The 26,226-nt window shown below is 41.7% G+C and overlaps 1 protein-coding gene across 1 annotated transcript; it reads right to left on the minus strand.

Annotated features, from left to right (window-relative positions):
* Positions 1 to 168: 168 nt before the first annotated feature.
* On the minus strand, positions 169 to 24,680 carry LOC111960746 (transmembrane protein 178A). Its single transcript, XM_023982950.3, has 4 exons — positions 23,839 to 24,680; positions 7,659 to 7,772; positions 5,467 to 5,604; positions 169 to 2,403 (listed from the first exon to the last, which is right to left on the minus strand). The coding sequence occupies exons 1-4, from the start codon at positions 24,248 to 24,250 to the stop codon at positions 2,162 to 2,164; spliced, it is 906 nt and encodes a 301-aa protein (XP_023838718.1). The 5' UTR covers positions 24,251 to 24,680; the 3' UTR covers positions 169 to 2,161.
* Positions 24,681 to 26,226: the final 1,546 nt, after the last annotated feature.

The raw sequence follows: 26,226 nt of genomic DNA on the forward strand, positions 1-26,226 counted from the left end.
GAAATGGTGCATTTAGTAGGGATCATTATGATACGATTATATGACACTATAAGGGGGTCTTGAAAATGCATTATAACAGCATCATGCAGGCCTTCGTAACGCAGGTAACACACAGAGACAAAGCTCAACATAAGGCATGTCATAAAACTCTCCACACACGTTCTTGTTGATAATCTTTTATTTACAATTCATAGAGAAGACTTGAAGCTCATTGTACTGTTTCGGAAATGCTGCTCTGCTTCTGACACAGCACGCTGAGTCGAACACACATAACCTGCAAGGTCCACACGTGTCATGTAATGTCCCCACAAGCCATTCAAGGTCCCTACAAGTCGTCCAGGTCAGATAGAGTCGTTGCGAAAGCTGGCACTTCCATGGGGCAGCAACTAACTTTCAGAGCCCCACCCCTTACTGTTGGCTGCTCAGCATATCTGTGATGATGGTGCAACACAAAAGTCTTACACCCATTCAAGCGGTGTCAACATGATCTCCTCCAGTTTCCACCGTTTTCACACTCCAATGTAGAATTGTGCACCATTTGTGTCCATGGGCGAGAAAAATGACTTTCCTCAACTATGTCAGCAACAAACCCTGTAGTCCTTCGTCTATCATTGTCAGCATTGTTCTCACAGTCTGGCGCACATTTTCAAATTATTAGTGATTATGCCTCGTCTGTTTGGGAAGGGACTGGTTAATGGGTTTGCTAAAAACTTTGTACAATTTGATTGCCACAACTGAAATGACCAATCGAATCCATCGGATCTCATAGGCTGTGGATTACAGTTTTCTTCAATCACTTTGGTGCAATTTTCACAAGTATGTGGTACACAACCCCAAGCACAAAAATCTAAACAGATAATGAAAATGGCTCATGTTTCAAAACTTCCAGCATAAATTGATGTCAAATTGATACATTTAGGTAAAAATATAGACATGTACAGTGTTCAACAGTTATCAAACTATATATGTTAGCTAGGCAGTACATAATTGTGGTTCAGTCGTTTTGAGCAGTTTGATTAAGTGATAGTTTATAGTATTGTTAACAAATGACAAGAAACTCACATCAAAAGTAAAGTGAATATTGCATTTTGAAAAGCAGATCATTTGATTGATTATGTATGTATGTAACTTGAAAAAGTGATTTGGTGCAGTGAACAAGTGACTTTGTGAATTTGTTTGTCGTACTCAGTCAATTGAAAATGTGCTTAAAGTTTTGAAACATGAGCGATTGTGATGATCTGTTTTGATTTTTGTGCTTGTTTTGCGAAAATGTACCACATACTAATGAAAATTGCGCCAAAGTGATTGGGGAAAAAAATTATTGAAAGTGGTAGTTCAAATGACTATATGGTGAGCCTATCATTATCTGATGTATTGGTGACAAAAAAAATATGTGCTTGTGGTATTTAAGGAAAACTTTGATTTTGCATTAATGACTCAGGGGTGAAAGATGTGTGAAACCCCGATGAATGCACAGTCAAAAGTTCTGAACATAAGATACGGGCCATTACACATGTTATCAGTTTAGAGTTTTGTACTTAAGAGTTTTGAAAATATACCACTTACATCTGAACAAAAAGGGTTCTTGCTTTCAAAGTGATACTAGTATTTTTATACAATGTCCATTTGATTCAATCTTACCAAACCACCCTTAACACCCATAAGAATGATGCCCTTTTCATATATATGGTAATATATACACATATGTTTTATGTGTGTGTGGTATGCCTGTGTGGGTATTTACGTTGTTTCATGTTATTCACTCTCATGTTGTTCTCCATGTCTTGGAGAGAGAGAGAGAGAGAGAGAGACAACGAGAGAGAGAGAACTAACAATTTGTGTGTGTACTTGTGTACGGGTGTGTAGGTCCATATGTATGTGGGAGTTTGCCTGTGTGCACATACAAACACACATAAATAACACATCATAACACCTGCACCTTGCATAACACCTCGATAAAGGATGACGAGAGTCTACAAAAGAGCAACAAGATTCCCACATCTCACTGAAACACTATGTTTTCATCTCTGGTTTCGTAAAAATAAAACATCTCCTCTTATATTGGTTTTCAGTCAGCAACAAAATGTCCACACCAACAATTCACCCCCCCCCCCCCCGAATCTACAGGGGGCACTCAATTCTCTCACACTGCTCATGCCGCTCATACTGAGGACTCCCGTGCGGTTTTAGAGTGCAGGGCCTTGGTTTGGCTGAGGAAGGGGTAGGTGGTGCTGAGGCAGCCTGATGCCACGGTCAGTCCCAGACTGACCCAGGCGCAGAAGATGGACCAGCCGTAGCCATGGTCCACGTCGCCGGGCAGTCCGTAGATGAAGGGTGGGTTCCGGGAGAGGTCATAGGAGACGCTGGCGGCGTAGGTGCACAAGGAGATGGTGCAGAAGATCCCTGGAGGGGACAAATTGTAACTTCCAAGATTTGTATTAAAGAGACATTGCAGGATTAAAATAACAACAAAGGACAGGTTAGACAGTTGAAGTAAGATCATGAGGCATTTATAAGTTGTATTCTTCAATGGCTTTATATATTATTCATTTAAAAGTAAACAAATGGAGTACCAATCCGGATTGCCATTCACATGGAACGGAAATGAATGAGTATAACATAAATAAATAAAAAACACAAGTTGAAAGGAAATCTAAAACACAACTGAAATGAAAAATTAGCCGCCCTATTGTGTAATGTTATAAATATGTTATAGGAATGTTTGCATACAACCATAGAAAGTAGTCTCCTGTTTGTAGAGATGAGCTATTATGAATGCTTATGGCATGTTTTATTATGCATATTAACACCTGTCTGTAAGGTATTATGAATGCATCTGTGTCCATTAGGCATTTACAAATTCTGCTAAAAAAAAGAGCCTTTACTGTATGTGTTTGATGAACACTTTGGAGGAAGATTTGGACGAGAGAGAGAGTGTAATAACGGAGCTGTGAGTCGGGAAGCAGGTGCAGGTGAAACGTTTAATAAAACAACAAAAACCAGAAACGAGATAATTACATGTGGCTATACGCTGGTACACAAGAATAATACCAACTGGTAAGAAAACATAAGAGATTGACATATAAAGGGGAAGAAATTATGAAGGTAATGAAGTCCAGGTGTGAATCATAATGATTAACAGGTGCGCGTAATGATGAGTACTAGGTGTGCGTATTGAGGAATCCCAGGACCGGTGGTTAGTATTCTGGCAAAGTGGTACGCCGGAGGGGGGTAGCAGGATAAGATGTGACACGTGGCTCCAGCCGCAGGACGACTCCGCCAAGAGGGACGACCTGAAGATCTGACAGCGTATGCCGGACCCCCCCTCAATGTCCAAGGGGGTGGAGGTGTGTCGTGGGGGACAGTATCAGTTAAGGGACCAGGAACCACTGGCCTGAGAAGGGAGACATGAAAGAGGGAGAGATGCAATAGCGACTGGGTAGTTGTAACCTGTACGTCCCCTCGTTGACACTCCGGAGAACCTTGAAACCATGGGCCCCCACAAACCATGGGGCTCAGTTTCTTGCGGGATGGGTGAAGTGGGATGTTCCTGATAGAGCCAGACGTTGTCCCCAGGATGGAACACAGGAGTCTCACTGCGGTGGCAGTCTGCCTGTTCCTTCTAATGACGGAAGGCGCGCTGGAGTCTCACGTGCGCGTCGCTCCACACCTCCTCCGCACGCCGGAACCACTCATCTACCGCAGGAGCCGCGGTCTGACCCAGGGTCCACGGGGCCAGTGCTGGCTGGAAACCCAAAACACACTGGAAGGGGGTCAACCCAGTGGAGGAGTGACGTAGGGAGATCTGGACGTACTCTGCCCAGGGAAGGAATCGTGCCCAATCACCCTGACTCCTCAGGAACCTCCCCAGCTCCTGGCTCATCCTCTCCACCTGCACGTTGGACTGAGGCCAATACCCGGAAGTGAGGCTGACCGTGACCCCGAGCTTCTCCAAGAAGGCCCTCCAAACTCATGATGTGAATTGGGGGCCACGGTCGAAGACGATGTCCTCCGGAAGGCCATAATGCTGGAAGACCTGCTGAAAGAGTGCTTCAATGACCTGGAGAGCAATGGGGAGACCAGGAAGAGGGATTAATCGACATGACTTCGAAAATCTATCAACTACCACCAGAATGGTGGTGAAAACATCAGAGCGGGGAAGATCGGTTACAAAGTCATTGGATAGATGTGACTAAGGTTGCTGAGGCACGGGAAGCGGCAGGAGCTTCCCTGCTGGAGCATTCCGGGGGTACTTGGTTTGAGCACATACAGAACAGAAGTTGACATACCGAGTAACATCCTGCACCAAGGTGGGCCACCAGTACTTCTCAGCAATGGAGTGGATGGTGCGAGAAATACCTGGATGTCCAACGACAACAGCTGTGTGTGCCCAGGTCAGCAGCAGATCCTTTATCCCTGTGGGAACATAGATGCGCGCGGGAGGACAATTCCAGGGTGCGGGCTCCCTCTCTAGAGCCTGGCGGATGTCCACATCTACGTCCCAAACCACTGGACCCACGACACAGCAAGATGGGATTATGGGTGCCCTCTGGACAGGAACCTCTCCACTGGAAGCTGCTACTGTCCGGAAGGTGAGCGCAGCAGCCATCTGATTCCCCTGCTGAAGCTGAGGCAAACACTCACTGCCCTCCGCGGGATGATCGACAATGCATTTAAACAGAGCCATGAAGCCCTCATAATAATCTAGCTCCTCCTCTCCTCTCTCCCAGACTTTCCTGCTGCTTCCATAGTTTGAGTTGGTATTCTGTAATAACATAGCTGTCGGGAAGCAGGTGCAGGTGAAACGTTTAATAAAACAACAAAAACAGAAACGAGACAATTCCATGTGGCTATACGCAGGTACACAAGAATAATACCAATTGGTAAGAAGACATAAGAGAGTGACATATAAAGGGGAGGAAATGACGAAGGTAATGAAGTCCAGGTGTGAATCGTAATGATTAACAGGTGCGCGTAATGATGAGTGCTAGGTGTGCGTAATGATGAATCCCAGGACCGGTGGTTAGTATTCTGGCGATGTCATACGCCGCAGGGGAGGAGCAGGAGAAGATGTGACAGAGAGAGAGAAAGGGGGAGAAAACTAAAGATAGAGATATAGAGGTAGGCTGCAGTAAAAGAGGCACAGAGAGACAAAAGTTGAAAGCTGCCACCACAAAGAAACCAACAATGAAAGGGAAAGAGAACCACACACACTCTCTATATCTCTCTCTGTCTCTCTCTCTCTCTCTAACACACACACACACACACACACACACACCACACACACACACACACACACACCACACACACACACACACACCACACACACACACACACACACACACACACACACACACACACACACACACACACACACACTTACAGGATAGGTAGGTCGTCGGCAATGAAAGCCCTAACACACACACACAGGAAAGGTAGGGTGTTGGTAGTTGGCAGGCGTTGTACCTGCCATGAGGAAGAGCAGGCCGGAGACGTGCTGGGTGAGGCTCTCCTCCCAAAAGAAGCCCACTGTGGCCACAATGCTGCCACACAGCAAAACGGCAGCCGCCATCCCAAGGAACCCCGCCGTGATTCGCCGCAGATCTGAGACACACACAATTATAAACATAGCACTCACGCATGCACGCACGCACACACACACACACACACACACAAAAGCGTACATATAGGCACACATGCACACACACACAGACAAACACAAAGCGTACACACACACACACACACACACACACACAAGAGCACAAATACAAGTGAAAACATTAGCACACGTGCACACACCAACATTTCCATGACAACCACCCCCTGGTAAACCCGCTCGTGCTGCCCGTCAACAGTCTCCAAACAAACACGGGGAAAAACACACGTTTTTGTTAGGTAATACTATTCTTTTGATCACCCCTGTCCTACATTTGTTACAACCCTGTCATAAGAATGACACGATGCCTGTCATAACATAAAATGGCCAGCAACGACTGTTAAAAATAGGTGAATTTGAATGATTTCCTTAATGCATCATGACAGCATTGTTTTTCAGTAAACATTATGGCAAGCATTATGTCACACAACAGTTTTATAATGGGATATGTTGATGGAAATATTCAATTCCTGCAACGTATGATATACTGTAACAACATTTTGACCCATTGATCATAAATCACATGTCCGATACGTTTAGGCCTGCTCTGCATCTCAGACATTTGTCAGATCGAGTTGCGGAATTCTATAACACGGGATCAAACTCGAGCAGGAAAAACAACGTCGGCGTCCCAAATAACACCGTATGCACTTAATAGGGAACAGGGTGCCATTTGGGATGCAGATAAAAAAACAATCGTATATTGACTTTGATGAATGTTCTTCCTCAGACTAGTTGTGCAGTAATAATAAGACTGTGTGGAGTTAATATGTTTTCCTTGTACGAGCTGACATTTACTTCCTCCCCGTGAACATTTTCTATAACCATGTAGTAATCCACTCATCAGGGGTTGGACATTGGAGTAGGGATACTAGCTTCGAAAGGTTAACTTAACATATTCAGCATGTGGGTACAGTAGTAGCCTTATTACAGATCATGGATGTCTGATGAGATCACTAGGGTGTTCTGAAGGTTCTAAAAGTTCCACAGCATGAAGCCAAATGAATATGGAGCACTGGGATTTGGACCTCCACTGTTATTTCATTATCAAACCTAGACACAACAGACGGAACCTTTAGTCTGCAGTACTGTATGAAGCATTGAAAAACATATTTAAAAAAACACCCATACAAAACATGTCAATATTTATTTTTAAAAAACACACAATACAAGGGATGGGAAGAGCAAGAACAGTAAAAATATTCCCCAATAAATAATGGAAATAATATGGGTAGGAATAAAATGATATTGTTTGAGCAAAGATGGTGGTAGAAATTTGCCCCAAATCCGTAAGATGAAAGTTCGGATCGCTAAGTTTTTGCACCAACCACTACCTGGAAAAGCTCATCTTAAAGGACCCGAACACTACTCGTGACAGACGTCAGACTATCCCACCGCACATCAGTTGTGGGGCACCTGGAATCAAACGTCTCACACCACACCAAGGCCATCTATCCATTGTTCAAAAGACTTTTTGCTCAGACCCAGCCGGAAATGAGATAGCATTTTCTACCTCTGGTTTGTTTGGGCAAATGGGGGAAATGAATGGGGAAGGAGTGGGATTTTAGGAAAAACACTGAAAATAAGATCTGAAGTTAACACAGGCTTAGGTGATCTTATATGTTTTGTTCTATGAGATAATATCATTAAGATTACATTACCTTTATGAATTATAAAGTATTTATGTGCTTTGTGTGCTTGTTTTGATTACATAAATGCTTAAAAATTCACAAAGTCACATTAGCTGAGGAAGATTATCTCATAGAAGGAAACATATAAGATCTCATTATACCACAGACCTTATTTTTTACATTTATCCAACCCCCCCTCCAAAAAAAACCATACATTTCCCCATAGGCTTTGCCCAACGATCCATGGTGCAGTTAGCCTCCTTTAGTTCCTACATAAAGACACAATTACTATTTCTCTCTATAAAAAACTGCTAGCCATGCAAGCGGTTTTATTGCAGGTGGTTGTGGGACGTTCAGTCAGCAATACTTACGTAAGAGATGCCATTCATCTTGCTGAATGGTTCTCGTCAGGTTGAGCGGGATGTTTCGAAGCCGAATGGGCTGAGAGAAATGGTACTTGACAGTTGTGCATCGGTCCGCAATACCTGTGGAGAGAATGGATTACTAAAAAGCTCTACGTTTTAACATTAGAACGCATTACTTTCGTTATGTAAAATCTTTGCCCGACTTGCATATCTTTACTTGAAGTTACCATAATTACATTTAAAAAGGGATTACACTGGATTTTTACCTACATATCTACACAACCTACTCCACATATTTAAATTGAAAGAAAGTTTGAGAAAAATGTCTAAATGAATTCAAAATAAGATGTCTTGATTGCATGTGTCTTCACACCTCAGAGTTCATACTCGGTGGAAGCACCTTTGGCAGCCATTACAGCTGTGAATAATATTCTACCAACTTTGCACAACTCTTAGGACAACATACAGTACCAGTCAAAAGTGTGGACACACCTACTCATTCAAGGTTTCTTTTATTATTTTTATTATTTTCTACATTGTAGAATAATAGTGAATACATCAAAACTATGAAATAACACATATGGAATCATGTAGTAACCCAAAAATATATTTTATATTCTTCAAAGTAGCCACCCTTTGCCTTGATGACAGCTTTGCACACTCTTGGCATTCTCTCAACCAGCTTCATGAGGTAGTCACCTGGAATGCATTTCAATTCAACGAACAGTGAACCATCGTATTCATGCATAAAAAACTAATAATGAAAGAAAAGCATTGCAAGTTTGAATTCTGTAAAGTTAGTGTGGGAGAGGTGGAAAAAATATTGTTATCGATCAATAATGGCAAACCTCCTGGCATTGACAACTTAGATGGAAAGCTACTGAGGATGGTAGCTGACTCTAAAGCCACTCCTATCTGTCATATATTTAATCTGAGCGTCGGGGAAAGTCTTTGCCCTCAGGCCTGGAGGGAAGCCAAAGTTATTCTGCTACCCAATAGTGGTAAAGTGGCCCTTACTGGTTCTAACAGCAGACCTATAAGTTTGCACCCGGCTCTTAGCAAACTGTTGGAAAAATTGTGTTTGACCAAATATTCCTCTGTAAACAAATTAACAACATAGTTTTAGCATGCTTATAGAGAAGGGCACTCAACATGTACTGCACTGACACAAATGACTGATGATTGGTTGAAAAAAATTGATAGTAAGAAGATTGTGAGAGCTGTACTGTTAGATTTCAGTGCACCCTTTGATATTATTGACCATAACCTGTTGTTGAAAAAACGCATGTGTTATGGCTTTTCAATCTCTGCCATATCGTGGATTCAGAGCTATCTATCTAATAGAACTCAAAGGGTTTTCTTTAATGGAAGCTCTAATGCCAAACATGTAAAGTGTGGTGTACTGCAGGGAAGCTCTCTAGGCCCTCTACTCTTTTCTATTTTTTACCAATGACCTGCCACTGGCATTAAACACAACATATGTGTCCATGTATGCTGATGATTCAACCACAGATAATAAAGTCAGAACATCTCTAAAACTAAGAGCATCATTCCCTAGGTTCTAGACCTCAGCTGAATCTGGTAATGAATGGTGTGGCTGTTGAACAATTTGAGGAGACTAAATTACTTGGCGTTACCTTAGATTGTAAACTGTCATGGTCAAAACATAAAGATTCAATGGTTGTAAAGATGGAGAGAGGTCTGTCTGTAATAAAGAGATGCTCTGCTTTTTTGACACTACACTCCAAAAAGCAAGTTCTGCAGGCTCTAGTTTTGTCTAATCATAATTATTGTCCAGTTGTGTGGTCCAGTGCTGCAAGGAAAGACATAGTTAAGCTGCAGCTGGCCCAGAACAGAGAGGCACGTCTTGCTCTTCATTGTAATCAAAGGGCTGATATAAATACTATGCATACCAGTCTCTCTTGGATAAGAGTTGAGGAGAGACTGACTGCATCACTTCTTCTTTTTATAAGAAACATTGTGTTGAAAATTCCAAATTGTTTGCATAGTCAACTTACACACAGCTCTGACACACACACTTACCCCACCAGACATGCCACCAGGGGTCTTTTCACAGTCCCCAAATCCAGAACAAATTCAAGAAAGCGTACAGTATTATATAGAGCCATTATTGCATGGAACTCTGTTCCATCTATTGTTGCTCAAATAAACAGCAAACCTGATTTAAAAAACAGATAAAGCAACACCTCACAGCACAACGCCTCTCCTCTATTTGACCTAGATAGTTTGTGTGTATGCATTAATATGTAGGCTACGTGTGCCTTGTTTTAAATGTATGTAGTTCTGTCCTTGAGCTGTTCTTGTCTATTAATGTTCTGTATTATGCCATGTTAAATGTTTTGTGTGGACTTCAGGAAGAGTAGCTGCTTCTTTTGCAACAGCTAATAGGGATCCTAATAAAATACCAAATTGGCGTGCCTTGTTTAAAGGTAATTTGTGGAATTTCTTTCCTTCTTAATGCGTTTAAGCCAATCAGTTGTGTTGTGACAAGGTAGAGGTGGTATACAGAATAGAGGTTGACCGAATAATCGGAATGGCCGATTAATTAGGGCCGATTTCAAGTTTTCATAACAATCGGAAATCAGTATTTTTGGACACCGATTTGGCAGATTTTTTATTTATTTAACTAGGCAAGTCAGTTAAGAACACATTCCTATTTTCATTGACGGTCTAGGCCTTGTTCAGGGGCAGAACGGCAGATTTTTACCTTGTCAGCTCGGGGATTCGTTTTTGCAACCTTCTGGTTACTAGTCCAACGCTCTAACCACCTGCCTTACATTGCACTCCACGAGGAGCCTGCGTGGCAGGCTGACTACCTGTTACGCGAGGGCAGCAAGAAGCCAAGGTAAGTTGCTAGCTAGCATTAAACTTATCTTATAAAAACAATCAATCTTAACATAATCACTAGTTAACTACACATGGTTGATGATATTACTAGTTTATCTAGCGTGTCCTGCGTTGCATATAATCGATGCTGAGAGCCTGTTAATTTCTCATTGAATCAAAGCCTACTTCGACAATAGGGGGATGATTAACAAGCGCATTTGCGAAAAAAAGCACTGTTCTTGCACCAATGTACCTAACAATAAACATCAATGCCTTTCTTAAAATCAATACATTTACATTAAGTCATTTAGCAGACGCTCTTATCCAGAGCGACTTACAAATTGTGCATTCACCTTATGATATCCAGTGGAACAACCACTTTACAATAGTGCATCTAACTCTTTTAAGGGGGGGGTTAGAAGATACTTTATCCTATCCTAGGTATTCCTTAAAGAGGTGGGGTTCAGGTGTCTCCGGAAGGTGTGATTGACTCCGCTGACCTGGCGTCGTGAGGGAGTTTGTTTACATTGGGGCCAGAGCACGCGAACAGTTTTGACTGGGCTGAGCCGGGAACTGTACTTCCTCAAGAGGTAGGGAGGCGAGCAGGCCAGAGGTGGATGAACGCAGTGCCCTTGTTTGGTGTAGGCCTGATCAGAGCCTGAAGGTACGAGGTGCCGTTCCCCCTCACAGCTCCGTAGGCAAGCACCATGTCTTGTAACGGATGCGAGCTTCAAACTGGAAGCCAGTGAGAGAGCGGAGGAGCGGTGACGTGAGAGAAACTTGGAAGGTGAACACCAGACGGGCTGCGGCGTTCTGGATGAGTTGTAGGGTTTAATGGCACAGGCAGGGAGCCCAGCCAACAGCGAGTTGCAGTAATCCAACGGGAGATGACAAGTGCCTGGATTAGGACCTGCCGCCGTTCCTGCGTGAGGCAGGGTCGTACTCTGCGAATGTTGTAGAGCATGAACCTACAGGAACGGGTCACCGCCTTGATGTTAGTTGAGAACGACAGGTGTTGTCCAGGATCACGCCAAGTTCTTAGCACTCTGGGAGGAGGACACAATGGAGTTGTCAACCTGATGCGAGATCATGGAACGGGCATGCCTTCCCCGGGAGAAGAGCAGCTCCGTCTTGCCGAGGTTCAGCTTGAGGTGGTGATCCGTCATCCACACTGATATGTCTGCCAGACATGCAGAGATGCGATTCACCACCTGTATCAGAGGGGAAAGGAGAAGATTAATTGTGTGTCGTCTGCATAGCAATGATAGGAGAACCATGTGAGGATATGACAGAGCCAAGTGACTTGTGTATAGCGAGAATAGGAGAGGCCTAGAACAGAGCCCTGGGGGACACCAGTGGTGAGAGCACGTGGTGCGGAGACAGATTCTCGCCACGCCACCTGGTAGGAGCGACCTGTCAGGTAGGACGCAATCCAAGCGTGGGCCGCGCCGGAGATGCCCAGCTCGGAGAGGGTAATACACAAGTATATCTTTTTAAACCTGCATATTTAGTTAATATTGCCTTCTAACATGAATTTCTTATAATTCGGGAAATTGTGTCACTTCTCTTGCGTTCCGTGCAAGCAGTCAGGGTATATGCAGCAGTTTGGGCCGCCTGGCTCGTTGCGAACTGTGTGAAGTCCATTTATTCCTAACAAAGACTGTAATTAATTTGCCAGAATTGTACATAATTATGACGTAACATTGAAGGTTGTGCAATGTAACAGCAATATTTAGACTTAGGGATGCCATCCGTTAGATAAAATACGGAACGGTTCCGTATTTCACTGAAAGAATAAACGTTTTGTTTTCGAAATGATAGTTTCCGGATTCGACCATATTAATGACCAAAGGCTCGTATTTCTGTGTGTTATTATGTTATAATTAAGTCTATGATTTGATATTTGATAGAGCAGTCTGACTGAGCGATGGTAGGCAGCAGCAGGCTCGTAAGCATTCATTCAAACAGCACTTTCGTGCGTTTTGCCAGCAGCTCTTTGCAATGCTTCAAGCATTGAGCTGTTTATGACTTCAAGCCTATCAACTCCCGAGATTAGGCTGGTGTAACCGATGTGAAATGGCTAGCTAGTTAGCGGGGTGCGAGCTAATAGCGTTTCAATTGGTGACGTCACTCGCTCTGAGACTTGGAGTAGTTGTTCCCCTTGCTCTGCAAGGGCTGCGGCATTTGTGGAGTGATGGGTAACGATGCTTCGAGGGTGGCTGTTGTCGATGTGTTCCTGGTTCGAGCCCAGGTAGGGGCGAGGAGAGGGACGGAAGCTATACTGTTACACTGGCAATACTAAAATACCTATAAGAACATCCAATAGTCAAAGGTATATGAAATACAAATGGTATAGAGAGAAATAGTCCTATAATTCCTAGAATAACTACAACCTCAAACGTATTACCTGGGAATATTGAAGACTCATGTTAAAAGGAACCACCAGCTTTCATATATTCTCATGTTCTGAGCAAGGAACTTAAATGTTAGCTTTCTTACACGGCACATATTGCACTTTTACTTTCTTCTCCAACACTTTGTTTTTGCATTATTTAAACCAAATTGAACATGTTTCATTATTTATTTGAGGCTAAATTGATTTTATTGATGTATTATATTAAGTTAAAATAAGTGTTCATTCAGTATTGTTGTAATTGTCACTATTACAAATAAATAAATAAAAATCGGCATCGGCTTTTTTTGGTCCTCCAATAATCGGTACCGGTATTGGCGTTGAAAAATCATAATCGGTCGACCTCTAATACAGAAGATAGCCTTATTTGGTAAAAGACCAAGTCCATATTATGGCAAGAACAGGTCAAATAAGCAAAGAGAAACGACAATCCATCATTACTTTAAGACATGAAGGTCAGTCAATACGTAACATTTCAAAAACTTCGAAAGTTTCTTCAAGTGCAGTCGCAAAAACCATCAAGCTCTATGATGAAACTGGCTCTCATGAGGACCGCCACAGGACTGGAAGACCCAGAGTTACCTCTGCTGCTGAGGATGTTCATTAGAGTTAACTTCTAATTGGTCCCAATCCCGGATCCGGGAGCACCCCCCACAGTAAAAAAGCTGACTAGTAGCCCTAGCATAGCGTCACAAGTAAATACTAGCATCTAAATATCATTAAATCACAAGTCCAAGACACCAGATGAAAGATACACATCTTGTGAATCCAGCCATCATTTCTGATTTTAAAATGTTTACAGGGAAGACACAATATGTAAATCTATTAGCTAACCACGATAGCAAAAGACACAAATTTTTTTCCCACCATTTTTTTCCTGCATAGGTAGCTATCACAATTTCGACCAAATAAAGATATATATAGCCACTAACCAAGAAACAACTTCATCAGATGCAGTCTGATAACATATTTATTGTATAGCATATGTTTTTAGAAAAATGTGCATATTTCAGGTATAAATCACAGTTCTACATTGCAGCTGCAATCTGAAATAGTGCCGAAGCAGCCAGAATAATTACAGAGACCAACGTCAAATACCGAAATACTCATCATAAAACATTTATGAAAAAACACAGCGTACAGCAAATGAAAGACCAACATCTTGTGAATCCAGCCAATATTTCAGATTTTTTAAGTGTTTACAGCGAAAACACAATTTAGCATTATATTAGCTTACCACAATAGCCGGAAACACAAGCCGTTTACCAGTAGCAAAGGTTAGCGATCGTAAAATCACCAGCAAAAGATATATAATTTTTTTTTTTTATCAGATGACAGTCCTGTAACATCATATTACACAATGCATATAGGTTTGTTCGAAATGTGCATATTTAGCAGCACAAATCGTGGTTATACAAGTGATTAGTAGCAACATTTCAGGCAATCTGGCCGGCGCCATCTTGGAGAGGCACCTAATCTAATCGATAACTAATCGTAAACTTGACTAAAAAATACAGGTTGACAGCAAATGAAAGACACATTAGTTCTTAATGCAACCGCTGTGTTAGATTTTTAAAATTAACGTTACTCGACATTCAGCGTGCGTTACAGCGAGACCATGCCTAAATCATGGCGGACTAATAATTTTACATCTTTCCACAGATATACGAATTAACATCATAAATAGCTCTTATTTTGGAGATGATCTTCCATCAGAATCTTGGGCAAGTGGTCCTTTGTCCAGAACAATTGTCTTTTGGTTGAAAGATGTCCTCTACTCCTGTAGAAATTAGCTGCTAACGCCGATGTACCGGAGAGGTGCCCAACTCGTGATAACGCCTGACAAAGAAACTCCAGAAAATCGCAATAAACTGCTATAAACTGCTATAAGTCGGTTTAAATTAACTACCTTATGAAGTTTTTAAGACAAAAAACAAATTAAATCAGAGCCGGAGATATAGAACTGCTAAACCGAAAGCTTTTGAAGAAGCCATGCCGGTCTCCCTCATGCGTCAGGCGCCTCGTCGAAAAGGTCGGTACTTCCGTTCCAAGAGGTTTTATACTCCCCCAGATGGTGCTATCCGCTCCATTCAAAGTCTCACCGCTTACTGACATCTAGGGGAAGGCGTATGCAGTGCATGTAGCCCCATAGCTTATAAGGGAATTTATAAACCGACCCTGGAACAGAGACCTCAATTTCAGAAATCTCACTTCTTGACAGGAAGTGTGCTGTAGAATGAGTTCTGTTTCACTCAGAGAAATAATTCAAACGGTTTTAGAAACTAGAGAGTGTTTTCTATCCAATAGTAATAATAATATGCATATTGTACGAGCAAGAATTGAGTACGAGGCAGTTTAATCTGGGAACGAAAAATCTTCAAAGTGTAAACAGCACCCCCTATTGAGATTAACTGCACTTCAGATTGCAGTCCAAATAAATGCTTCACACAGTTCAAGTAACAGACACATCTCAACATCAACTGTTCAGAGGAGACTGCGTGAATCAGGCCTTCATGGTCGAATTGCTGCAAAGAAACCACTACTAAAGAACACCAATAAAAAGAAGAGACTTGCTTGGGCCAAGAAACACGAGAAATGGACATTAGACTGGTGGAAGTCTGTCCTTTGGTCTGATGAGTCCAAATGTGAGATTTTTGGTTCCAACTGCTGTGTCTTTGTGAGATTTATAGTAGATGAATGAATGATCTCCGCATGTGTTGTTCCCACCGTGAAGCATGGAGGAGGAGGTGTGATGTGTGGGGGTGCTTTGCTGGTGACACTGTCAGAGATTTATTTAGAATTCAAGGCACACTTAACCAGCATGGCGACCACAGCATTCTGCAGCGATACACCATTCCATCTCGCTTGCGCTTAGTGGGACTATCATTTGTTTTTCCCACAGAACAATGACCCCAAACACATCTCCAGGCTGGGTAAGGGCTATTTGACCAAGGAGAGTGATGGAGTGCTGCATCAGATGACCTGGCCTCCACAATCACCCGACCTGGATCACAGAGTGAAGGAAAAGCAGCCAACAAGTTCTCAGCATATGTGGGAACTCCTTCAAGATTGTTAGAAAACCATTCCTCATGAAGCTGGTTGAGAGAATGCCAAGAGTGTGCAAAGCTGTCATCAAGGAAAAGGGTGGCTACTTTGAAGAATCTCAATATATGTCACGGCCGTCGTAAGGAGGAGACCAAGGCGCAGTGTAGTAAGCGTACATTCTTCTTCATTAAAAGAACGAACACTGAAAAAAAAAAAAATAACAAACGAAAAGTGAAGGTAATATGTATAGTGCAGACAGGCAACTAAACATAGATCAAGAACCCACAAAACCAAAAGGGAAAATGGCAACCTAAATATGATCCCCAATCAGAGACAACGATAAACAGCTGCCTCTGATTGGGAACCAATTCAGGCCACCATAGACCTACATATACCTAGACTACAAAAAACCCTAGACAATACAAAACCAGCATACCCACCCTGGTCACACCCTGACCTAACCAAAATAATAAAGAAAACATAGATAACTAAGGTCAGGATGTGACAATATAAAATATATGTTTAACACTGTTTTGGTTACTACATGATTCCATATGTGTTATTTCATTGTTTTTATGTCTTCACTATTATTCTACAATGTAGAAAATAGTAAAAATAAAGAAAAACCCTTGAATGAATAGGTGTGTCCAAACTTTTGACTGGTACTGTATATGGCATAATGCCATATTATAATGGTTTATAATCATGTACTGTATAAAAGTTTCATTTAACGTTTAATTTCATAACAGCTTTATGTCACTGATGGTTAACAAAAGCCTTTGTGTCATAAACCAGGCATTGCATATTATACAGGGCATGCTTATAACAGTGTTATAAATTTGATGTGTCAGGTCGCATTGTAAAGGGCCATTGCAATACTCAATCTTTTTTTAACCCTCATTAAACTGCCTCAAACTGTGACATTTGAGAGAGCTCTTGTATTTCCATGCAATGGCTCACTTGGTTGGAAAAGGGTAAACACTTTAACATTTACTTGGCTTCGAAGCAACCTATGACTTGGGTTGTCCAGTTTCCCTTACACACATGGTAGGCCTAGGTCTTCTGTAGAGTTGAATTGGTATAGTAATCAACTATATGCAGGACAAATTCATTTAACTTGGCCTGTGCTGTTGCTTACGTTGTTCTTTTTCCAAACTGGACAGGTTTAGACAGGTTCACATAGTGGGTGCTCAGTAACCCTTTATAAGGTACCCTTTTCAATTTGTTTATGATGCATTTACAAATGATTAAATAACTGTTATAAGCCATTTAGAAAATGTACCTTTATAAAGGCAACATATAAAGTGTTACCAAGTTACCTGTGCTGCTGTTACGGTGTCTCTGTATGTGAGCTACTGTAAAACGTTGTCTCTTTCTTGTTCGAGAGTACAGTAGACGCCCCATGAGTCCTACGTCGCTGGTGAGAACGCCTGTCCTTATTTCAAGCTGAGCTCCCACAACTTGAATTGGTGGGACAAAATCTCTACAGTTTACCATCGAATGAAGCCCTGATGCTCTTTAAAACACTTTAATTATTCCAAATCTTAACACACATTCAAAAGCTCTTTCATAGGTCTTGTGGTCCACATCTACATAATGCATGGGAACCGCTACCATTTCATACTTGGTAGACATTATGAAACATCATCATGTGCATATCTGAGCAGGCACTTTGAAGTGAGCGCTGACACCTGTGTTTGGTCTCTCACTGCGAACGCGAGGCGTGTGAGGCTGCGAGCCGAGCATCTGCATCTCACGCTCAGAGAGTCGGGAGGTTGTTTGTTTATTTACAGTAGCCAACACTCCGTGCCTTTGCATAGATATGAGTAGCTCTGCTCGCAGTCCCTGGCTGTGTCCCAAATGGCACCCTATTCCCTATACACTCTTAGAAAAAAGTATTCTTCGACTGGCCCCATAAGAGCACCCTTTTTGGTTCCAGTAGATAGTGATAGCGCTGACGTCATCCACGTATTCCTATGGAAAACCATGGAAAACTCCCGATTGGCACATGAAGCCGGAAGTATGTTAATTTTAAGCATGCCCTATTGCTAAATGGGGCTGAATGGCACTAAGGATCATAGTGAAAGTGGCTGTAACTAGCAAAGGATCATGGTCAAATCAAATTTTATTTGTCACATACACATGATTTGGATCATGGTCGATGTAGTCGTTTTCATCCTGCCTGAGAGAGTCGACTGGGAGCCTCCTCGTAGCCCGTGATTGGTCTGTGTCAGCATGTGGTCCTGTGTAGTAGTCAGACTGGATCACTATTTAATTAAATATCTCAATTTGTAGCGAACTCTTAAATAATTCACTGTGGGGATCGAACTTGACCATAATAACAATCGTAATTTACATAGGTTTTCTAGGGCTTTTGGCACCACTAGGTTGCTTCGCAGTAGCCAACCAGCAGAGCACGTGACTTCACGCGCCAGACAGAACACTAGGAGCCTGGTTAGAACCCTTTTTGGTTCCAAGTAGAACCCTTTTGGGTTCCATGTAGAACCCTCTGTGGAAATGTTTTTTAAGGGAACCCAAAAAGGTTCTACCTGGAACCAAAAAGGGTTCTTCAACGGTTTCTCCTATGGGGACAGCCGAAGAACCCTTTTAGGTTCTAGATCGCACCTTTTTTTTCTAAGAATGTATAGTGCACTACTTTTGACTATTGCTCTATGTGCCCTGGTCAAAATAAGTGCACTACAGGAAATAAGATGCCATTTGAGATGCAGCCACTGTGTAAATAATATGCTCATTGAGACATTATGCTGCCATTTAGGTCCAAGAAGGTCTAAGAGGCAACTCCTTTGGTATGAGGTTGAGTAGCCTTAGTCTACACACTTAGAAAAATAGGTGCTAAGTAGAACCATACAGTACAGGGTTCTTTGGTTTGTCCCCATGGGGAACCCTTTTTGGTGCTGAATAGAACCCTTTGCGGAGAGTTCTATTTAGAACCCTCCATGTAGGGTTCTACCGAGAACTCTCTGTGAAAGGTTCTGCCTAGAGCCCTCTAACCATTTTATCATCTGAAGGTTCTTCCTAGAACCATCTATAAAGGGTTCTACTGAGAACCCTTTTATCTTCTGAGGGTTCTTCCTAGAACCCTATATGAACGGTTCCAATAGGCTTATTAGCTTTTAAAATTGAATTATTTCTGACAATATTTTACATATATCACAAGGCCATTTGTTGAGAGTCTAATTATTCCCTAATACAGTGGTGTTAGGAATCTCCTGGTTTACAGGCCACATCAGGCCTGCAAGGCACATTACGCTGGCTTGCAAAGTGATGTGTAATTCCTATTGGAATCCAGACAGAGTTAGGATATCCAACAAGTGTTAATCATCTGCAACCTGCTTTCAGAATGACTGCCAGGGTAGGGAAGATTGAATACTGAGACAACTTCAATCATCTAAATTAAAACAATCATCTCAGTAATGGGTGAAATAAATCCAATTACTAACAGATTGGATTAGTTTAGAAACCGGTATGTTATTTATCTCTCTGTAACATAACATTTATCAAGCGATCAATGTACATGCAAAAACACAGATATTACAGTAAAACAAACAATTCTGAAAATCTCCCTGCAATAGAGCATGCTGTGAAATATTATATACAGTATACAGTGCATTTGGAAAGTATTCAGACCCCTTCCCATTTTTCCACATTTTGATATGCTACAGCCGTATTCTAAAATGGATTACATGAATTGTTTTCCTCATCAATCTACACACAATAGCCCATAACGACAAAGCAAAAACAGGATTTTTTGCAAATTTGTAAAAAATAAATAAATAAAAACTTATTTGCATAAGTATTACGACTGTTTGCTATGAGACTCGAAATTTAGCTCAGGTGCATCCTGTTTCCATTGATCATCCTTGAGATGTTTCTACAACTTGATTGGAGTCCACCTGTGGTAAATTCAATTGATTGGACATGATTTGGAAAAGCACACACATGTCTATATAAAGGTCCCACAGTTGATATGTGCGTGTCAGAACAAAAACAAGCCTTGAGGTCGAAGGAATTGTTCGTAGATGTCCGAGACAGGATTGTGTCGAGGCACAGATCTGGGAAAGGGTACCAAAAAACTTCTGCAGCATTGAAGGAAGTGGGTTCTCCAAGAACCCACTGGCCTCCATCATTCCTAAATGTAAATTTGGAACCACCAAGACTCTTCCTAGAGCTGGCTGCCTGGCGAAACTGAGCAATCGAGGAGAAGGGCCTTGGTCAGGGAGGTGACCAAGAACCCGATGGTCACTCTGACACAGCTCCAGAGTTCCTCTGTGGAGATGGGAGAACCTTCCAGAAGGACAACCATCTCTGCAGCACTCCACCAATCAGGCCTTTATGGTAGAGTGGCCAGACAGAAGCCACTCTTCAGTAAAAGGCACATGATAGCCCGCTTGGAGTTTGCCAAAAAGGCACGTAAAGGACTCTCAGACCATGAGATACAAGATTCTCTGGTCTGATGAAACCAAGATTGAACTCTTTGGCCTGAATGCCAAGCGTCACATCTGGAGGAAACCTGGCACCATCCCTACAGTGAAGCATGATGGTGGCAGGATCATGCTGTGGGGATGTTTTCAGTGGCAGGGACTGGGAGACTAGTCAGGATCGAGGGAAAAATTAACGAAGCAAAGTACAGAGAGATCCTTGATGAAAACCTGCTCCAGAGTGCTCAGGACCTCAGACTGGGGTGAATGTTCACCTTCCAACAGGACAAAGACCCCAAGCACACAGTCAAGACAACGCATGAGTGGCTTCGGGGCAAGTCTCTGAATGTCCTTGAGTGGCCCAGCCAGAGCCTGGACTTGAACCCGATCTAACATCTCTGGAGTAGAGGTCGACCGTTTATGATATTTCAACGCCGATACCGATACCGATTAATTGGCCGATATTTATATATATATCTGTAATATAGACAATACTGAATGAACAATGAACACTTTTATTTTTACTTAATATAAGACATCAATAAAATCAATTTAGTCTCAAATAAATAATGTAACATGTTAAGTTCCTTGCTCAGAACATGAGAACATTTGAAAGCTGGTGATTCCTTTTAACATGATTCTTCAATATTCCCAGGTAAGAAGTTTTAGGTTGTAGTTATTATAGGACTATTTCTCTCTATACCATTTGTATTTCATATACCTATGACTATTGGATGTTCTAATAGGTACTTTAGTATTGCCAGCCTAATCTCTGGAGTTGATAGGCTTGAAGTCATAAACAGCGCAATGCTTGAAGCATTGCGAAGAGCTGCTGGCAAACGCAGGAAAGTGCTGTTTGAATGAATGCTTACGAGCCTGCTGATGCCTACCACCGCTCAGTCACACTGCTTTATCAAATCATAGACTTAATTATATATAATAACACACAGAAATACGAGCCTTAGGTCATTAATATGGTAAAATCCGGAAACTATCATTTCGAAAAGAAAATGTTTATTCTTTCAGTGAAATACGGAACCGTCCCGTATTTTATCTAACGGGTGGCATCCATAAGCCATAATATTGCTGTTACATTGTACAACCTTCAATGTTATGTCATAATTATGTAAAATTCTGGCAAATTACAACGCAAGAGAAGCGACACAATTTCCCTAGATAATATTGCCTGCTAACATGAATTTCTTTTAACTAAATATGCAGGTAAAAAAATATATACTTCTGTGTATTTATTTTAAGAAAGGCATTGATGTTTATGGTTAGGTACATTTGTGCAACGATTGTGCTTTTTTCGCAAATGCGCTTGTGAAGAAATGGTCTTCACACAGTTCGCAATGAGCCAGGCAGCCCAAACTGCTGCATATACCCTGACTGCTTGCACGGAACGCAAGAAAAGTGAGACAATTTCTCTAGTTTAAAGAAATTCATGTTAGCAGGCAATATTAACTAAATATGCAGGTTTAAAAATATATACTTGTGTATTGATTTTAAGAAAGGCGTTGATGTTTATGGCTAGGTACACATTGGTGCAATGACAGTGCTTTTTTCGCGAATGCGCTTGTTAAATCATCACCCGTTTGGCGAAGTAGGCTGTGATTCAATAAAAAAATTAACAGGCACCGCATCGATTATATGCAACGCAGGACAAGCTAGATAAACTAGTAATATCATCAACCATGTGTAGTTAACTAATGATTATGTTAAGATTGATTGTTTTCTATAAGATAAGTTTAATGCTAGCTAGCACCTTACCTTAGCTCCTTGCTGCACTCGCACAACAGGTAGTCAGCCTGCCAAGCAGTCTCCTCGTGGAGAGCAATGTAATCGGCCATAATCGTTGTCCAAAAATGCCGATTACAGATTGTAATGAAAACTTGAAATCGGCCCTAATTAATCGGCTATTCCGATTAATCGGTCGACCTCTACTCTGGAGACACCTGAAAATATATTTTTTTATACATTTGCAAAAATTTCTAGGCTGTAACATGGACAAAGTCAAGGGGTCTGAATACTTTCCTAATGCATTGTATATGTGGTTCTATGTAGAACCCTTCTTGCCTTCCAAAGAATCATCAAAAGAACCCTTTCTTACAAAAACGTTTTTTAGGATGTTAAAAGTTCTAAGTAGAACCCTTCGCCTTACAAAGAACCCTTCTTCTGATCAAAACGGTTCTTGGTATAACCCTATCCTTCCGCAAAGAACACTTTTGGAACCCTTTTTTCTAAGAGTGTATGGGCACAATCCTTCACAGGTTGAAGCAGGTATCAAATGAAATCAACATTGACAGAAATCAAAGGGTAGGTGTTGAAGCTTGAGATCCTTCACATGACACCTTATCTGTTTTAAATGCAAGGTGGCAAGTGGGTTTCGGTGACATTTAGCCCCTGGCTTAATCAGGGCGACATTAATCTTGATGGACTGTACACCGTGGGGAAATTTCATCCCGATCGACCTTTTGAGTTTCAACCTTAAAAAGACTTTGTAGGGACTTGAACTTCAGCACATTGGGCATGAATTCACTGTATCAGTTTTAGAAAAGGTTTATTCTGGCGTTTCCCTGAAGGGGAAGCCTTTATGGTTGTAGGTAGAACACTTTCAATCAAATAAACCTTTTAGATCCCTGTTTTCCATAGAGATTATTCTGAAGAACCCTGTAGGATTCCATGTTGAACACTTCCCTGTAGAATAAAAAATGTTTTTTTGTGGGTAAAAAAAAGGTGCTATCTGTCCCTTCCAGGTAGAACCCTTTTGCTTCCAAGTAAAACCATTTTGGGTTCCATGTAGAACCCTTTCCACAGAGGGTTTTACATGGAACCCAAAATGGTTCTACCTGGAACCAAAAAGGGTTTAACTGGAATCAAAAAGGGTTCTCCTATGGGTGCAGCCAAAGAACTCTCTTGGAACCTTTTTTTCCCTAAGTGTAGTCAATCAACATTTTTGGCTTTTGTAGCCCTATGGATGGCTCTATTGACGATTTGACTGGGATAACAACATAAACAAACATTTCCAAGGCCAGTCTACAACGATTACCACTGTGGGGAAATAAATGTAAAAATGTTCTTCATAAATTAACCTATTAATAACCTAAATCATTAGGCTATAATTTCCCAGCACCCTCATCATGATGCGACAATTATAGAAATAATAATAGACTACTAAAGCAAGCTTTGGCAATGAGTTTGAAATGGCAATTCATGTTCCTGAAAATTAGTTTGGGCGTGTATAATCATGAGTCCTTGTGCATGAGCCCTCATAAACCTTGTTTTGACGCAATGCACGTATGCAGAATCATCACCACAGATGGAGCTACCTCGATTAAAGGAATGCAAAACAGTCCTTGTCTAATAGTCACGGATCATTGACAGCAAATTTCACAACTGTTTTTCTTTTCTCACACTTTTTAGTGTGCACATTAAAACTTACCCTTTGATATGAGTTTATCGATATCTCGGTCCATGCCTTGAAAGTAGCATTTTCTCCACAGTCCAGAATATGTGGAGAACAACGGGCGCCCACATTCCGTCTCAAGAATCCCCATCCCCAGTATCGCCCTCCAGTTCTCAAGCAATTCCTCCTCTCTACTCCCGACGTGAATCGGCTTCATAAGCGCCACGTTCCGTTTGGAGTTACCGTTGTCCACAAGAGGCAAATGGTATATTGGCATCTCCCTGTTTTTCTGGTCGTTAGAATCCGACCCATACTCGTCGCAGTTCTCCTTATGCCTTCTGGTGTCTGTCTCGTACCAATGGTCGGTGAAGATAGCGGTGACCAGCAAGAGTAAAGAGACAACGCTCATGGACAAGCTCAGAGCCGTTGCAAGAGCTTGTTTCTCCATGGTTTGAACATCAGCGCTCGGCGCTATGCGCACAGTTTAGACGTGTTGACAGTCGGACGCCCTTCTTCCAGCACCTGCTATTCCAGTTACTAAGCATTTTTACGCATCCTCTGACCCGCGAGCACGGTCCACAGTCGAGAGAGCATTGGCATTGGCTGCTTCCCACCCGCGGGTTGCTGAAACGGAAGATACAGCAACACAGGTGGATCGGTACGGTGTCCGCAAGCGTGCTGGGTGTGGGCTAAACTCCGCACTTGCCTCTCTGTGGTCGAGATTACTAGTGTTTACCTGCATAAACCACACCACCCCTCTCGCTCTTTCCCTCTCCTCAGCACCTGGACTTGAAGTCGTGTCCTCTAAAACTAAAGGCTCCTCCTATTCACATGGAGAGGGAAATGACTATCTCCCGGAGGCGACACACAGCTTGTGTGAGGGAATGTCAAGGTTGTCCTACTCTTTCAAAGTCAGTCATAAAGATGGGTGTGTCTTTAAGATAAAATAATGGTTTCCTATGACTCCAAGTGTAACTTAACCCTTGCGTCCTTATTTTGATGAAACATCAACACTCCCAATACAACAAGTAACAAGTAACAGTTTGACCATTTTAATGTGTAAAACTTAAATTACTCTCTCTCTCTCTCAGATGCACACACATACATGACACACGCGAAACAGGCCAAAACATTTGTCTATCTACCTACCCCTGAATGAAATTAATACTAAAAAGAAACCTTGAATCTCCTTTCGAGTGCGGACCAGCTACACAATGTTAGAAGATGCACCTGTTCTGAACGCAATGGTCACACAAACTTTCAAGGAATGATAGGAGCCAATACTGCAGTACTCCCTCTCTCTATCTTACACACACACACACCCCCACATATGCACTACCAAACAATTGACTCCCATTCAAAATCCTATTTTCACTAACCCCTAAACCTAACCCTAACCTAACCTTAATCCTAACCCTAGCCTTAGCCCAAACCCCTAATCCTAAACCAGACCCTAACTCCTAACCCTTAGCCTACCCCCTAACCCTAATTCTAAACCTAACCCTAATTGTAACCCTAAACCTAACCCCTAAGCCTAAAATAGCCTTTTTCCTTTTGGGGAAGACTGTTGAAAAGTCCCCAATTTTTCTTGTTTTACTATACTTGTGAGGATTTCTGGTCCCTACAAGGATAGTGAAACCAAAAAAACACACGCAAACAATGGACATATCAAAGTGAACTAATGAACGGAGTTCATGAACTGTATATAAAGCTTTCAGGGGACATATCCAAAATGTCCGGATTTTCAACAATCCCCTATCTGTCCCCAAACAAATGATCAATATGCATTTCAGCATCATGCTATTGCAATTATATTCTGTGACAGTATCAAAGTCTGAATTGAGCTCATAGTGATGACATAATTGCCATCAAACGAGCATTGGTGAAATGGATTTGTGGGTGTTAACTTGGCTTGTTTGATCTGCGCCTTCGCCTGCTCTAATAATGGCCCATTAAAATGGAGCCTGGATGTGTGCCTGGCATGACAAAAATTACATAAATAAACATGTAAATGGGGACGACAAGGATTGCAATCTGTACTGGTGGAGTGGACATGGGAAAACATTGAGCAATTAAATTGGCACATTTGCTAGGTTAACCAAACTGGTGCAAATTACAAATCAAATGACATTTTATTTGTCACATGCGCCGAATACAACCTTAGTGAAATGCTTATTTACAAGCCCTTAATCAACAATGCAGTTTTCAGAAAAAGTATTGTTAAAAAAAGTATTTACTAAATGAACAGAAGTAAAAAAAAATATATATATATATTTAAAAAAAGGAGAAAATAGAAAAATAACAATTTATTAAAGAGCAACAATAAAATAACATTAACGAGGCTATTTACAGGGGGTACCGGTACAGAGTCAATGTGCGGGGGCACAGGTTAGTCAAGGTAATTGAGGTAATATGTACATGTAG

This window comes from Salvelinus sp. IW2-2015, linkage group LG1 (genome assembly GCF_002910315.2).
Source record: "Salvelinus sp. IW2-2015 linkage group LG1, ASM291031v2, whole genome shotgun sequence".
Taxonomy (NCBI): domain Eukaryota; kingdom Metazoa; phylum Chordata; class Actinopteri; order Salmoniformes; family Salmonidae; genus Salvelinus; species Salvelinus sp. IW2-2015.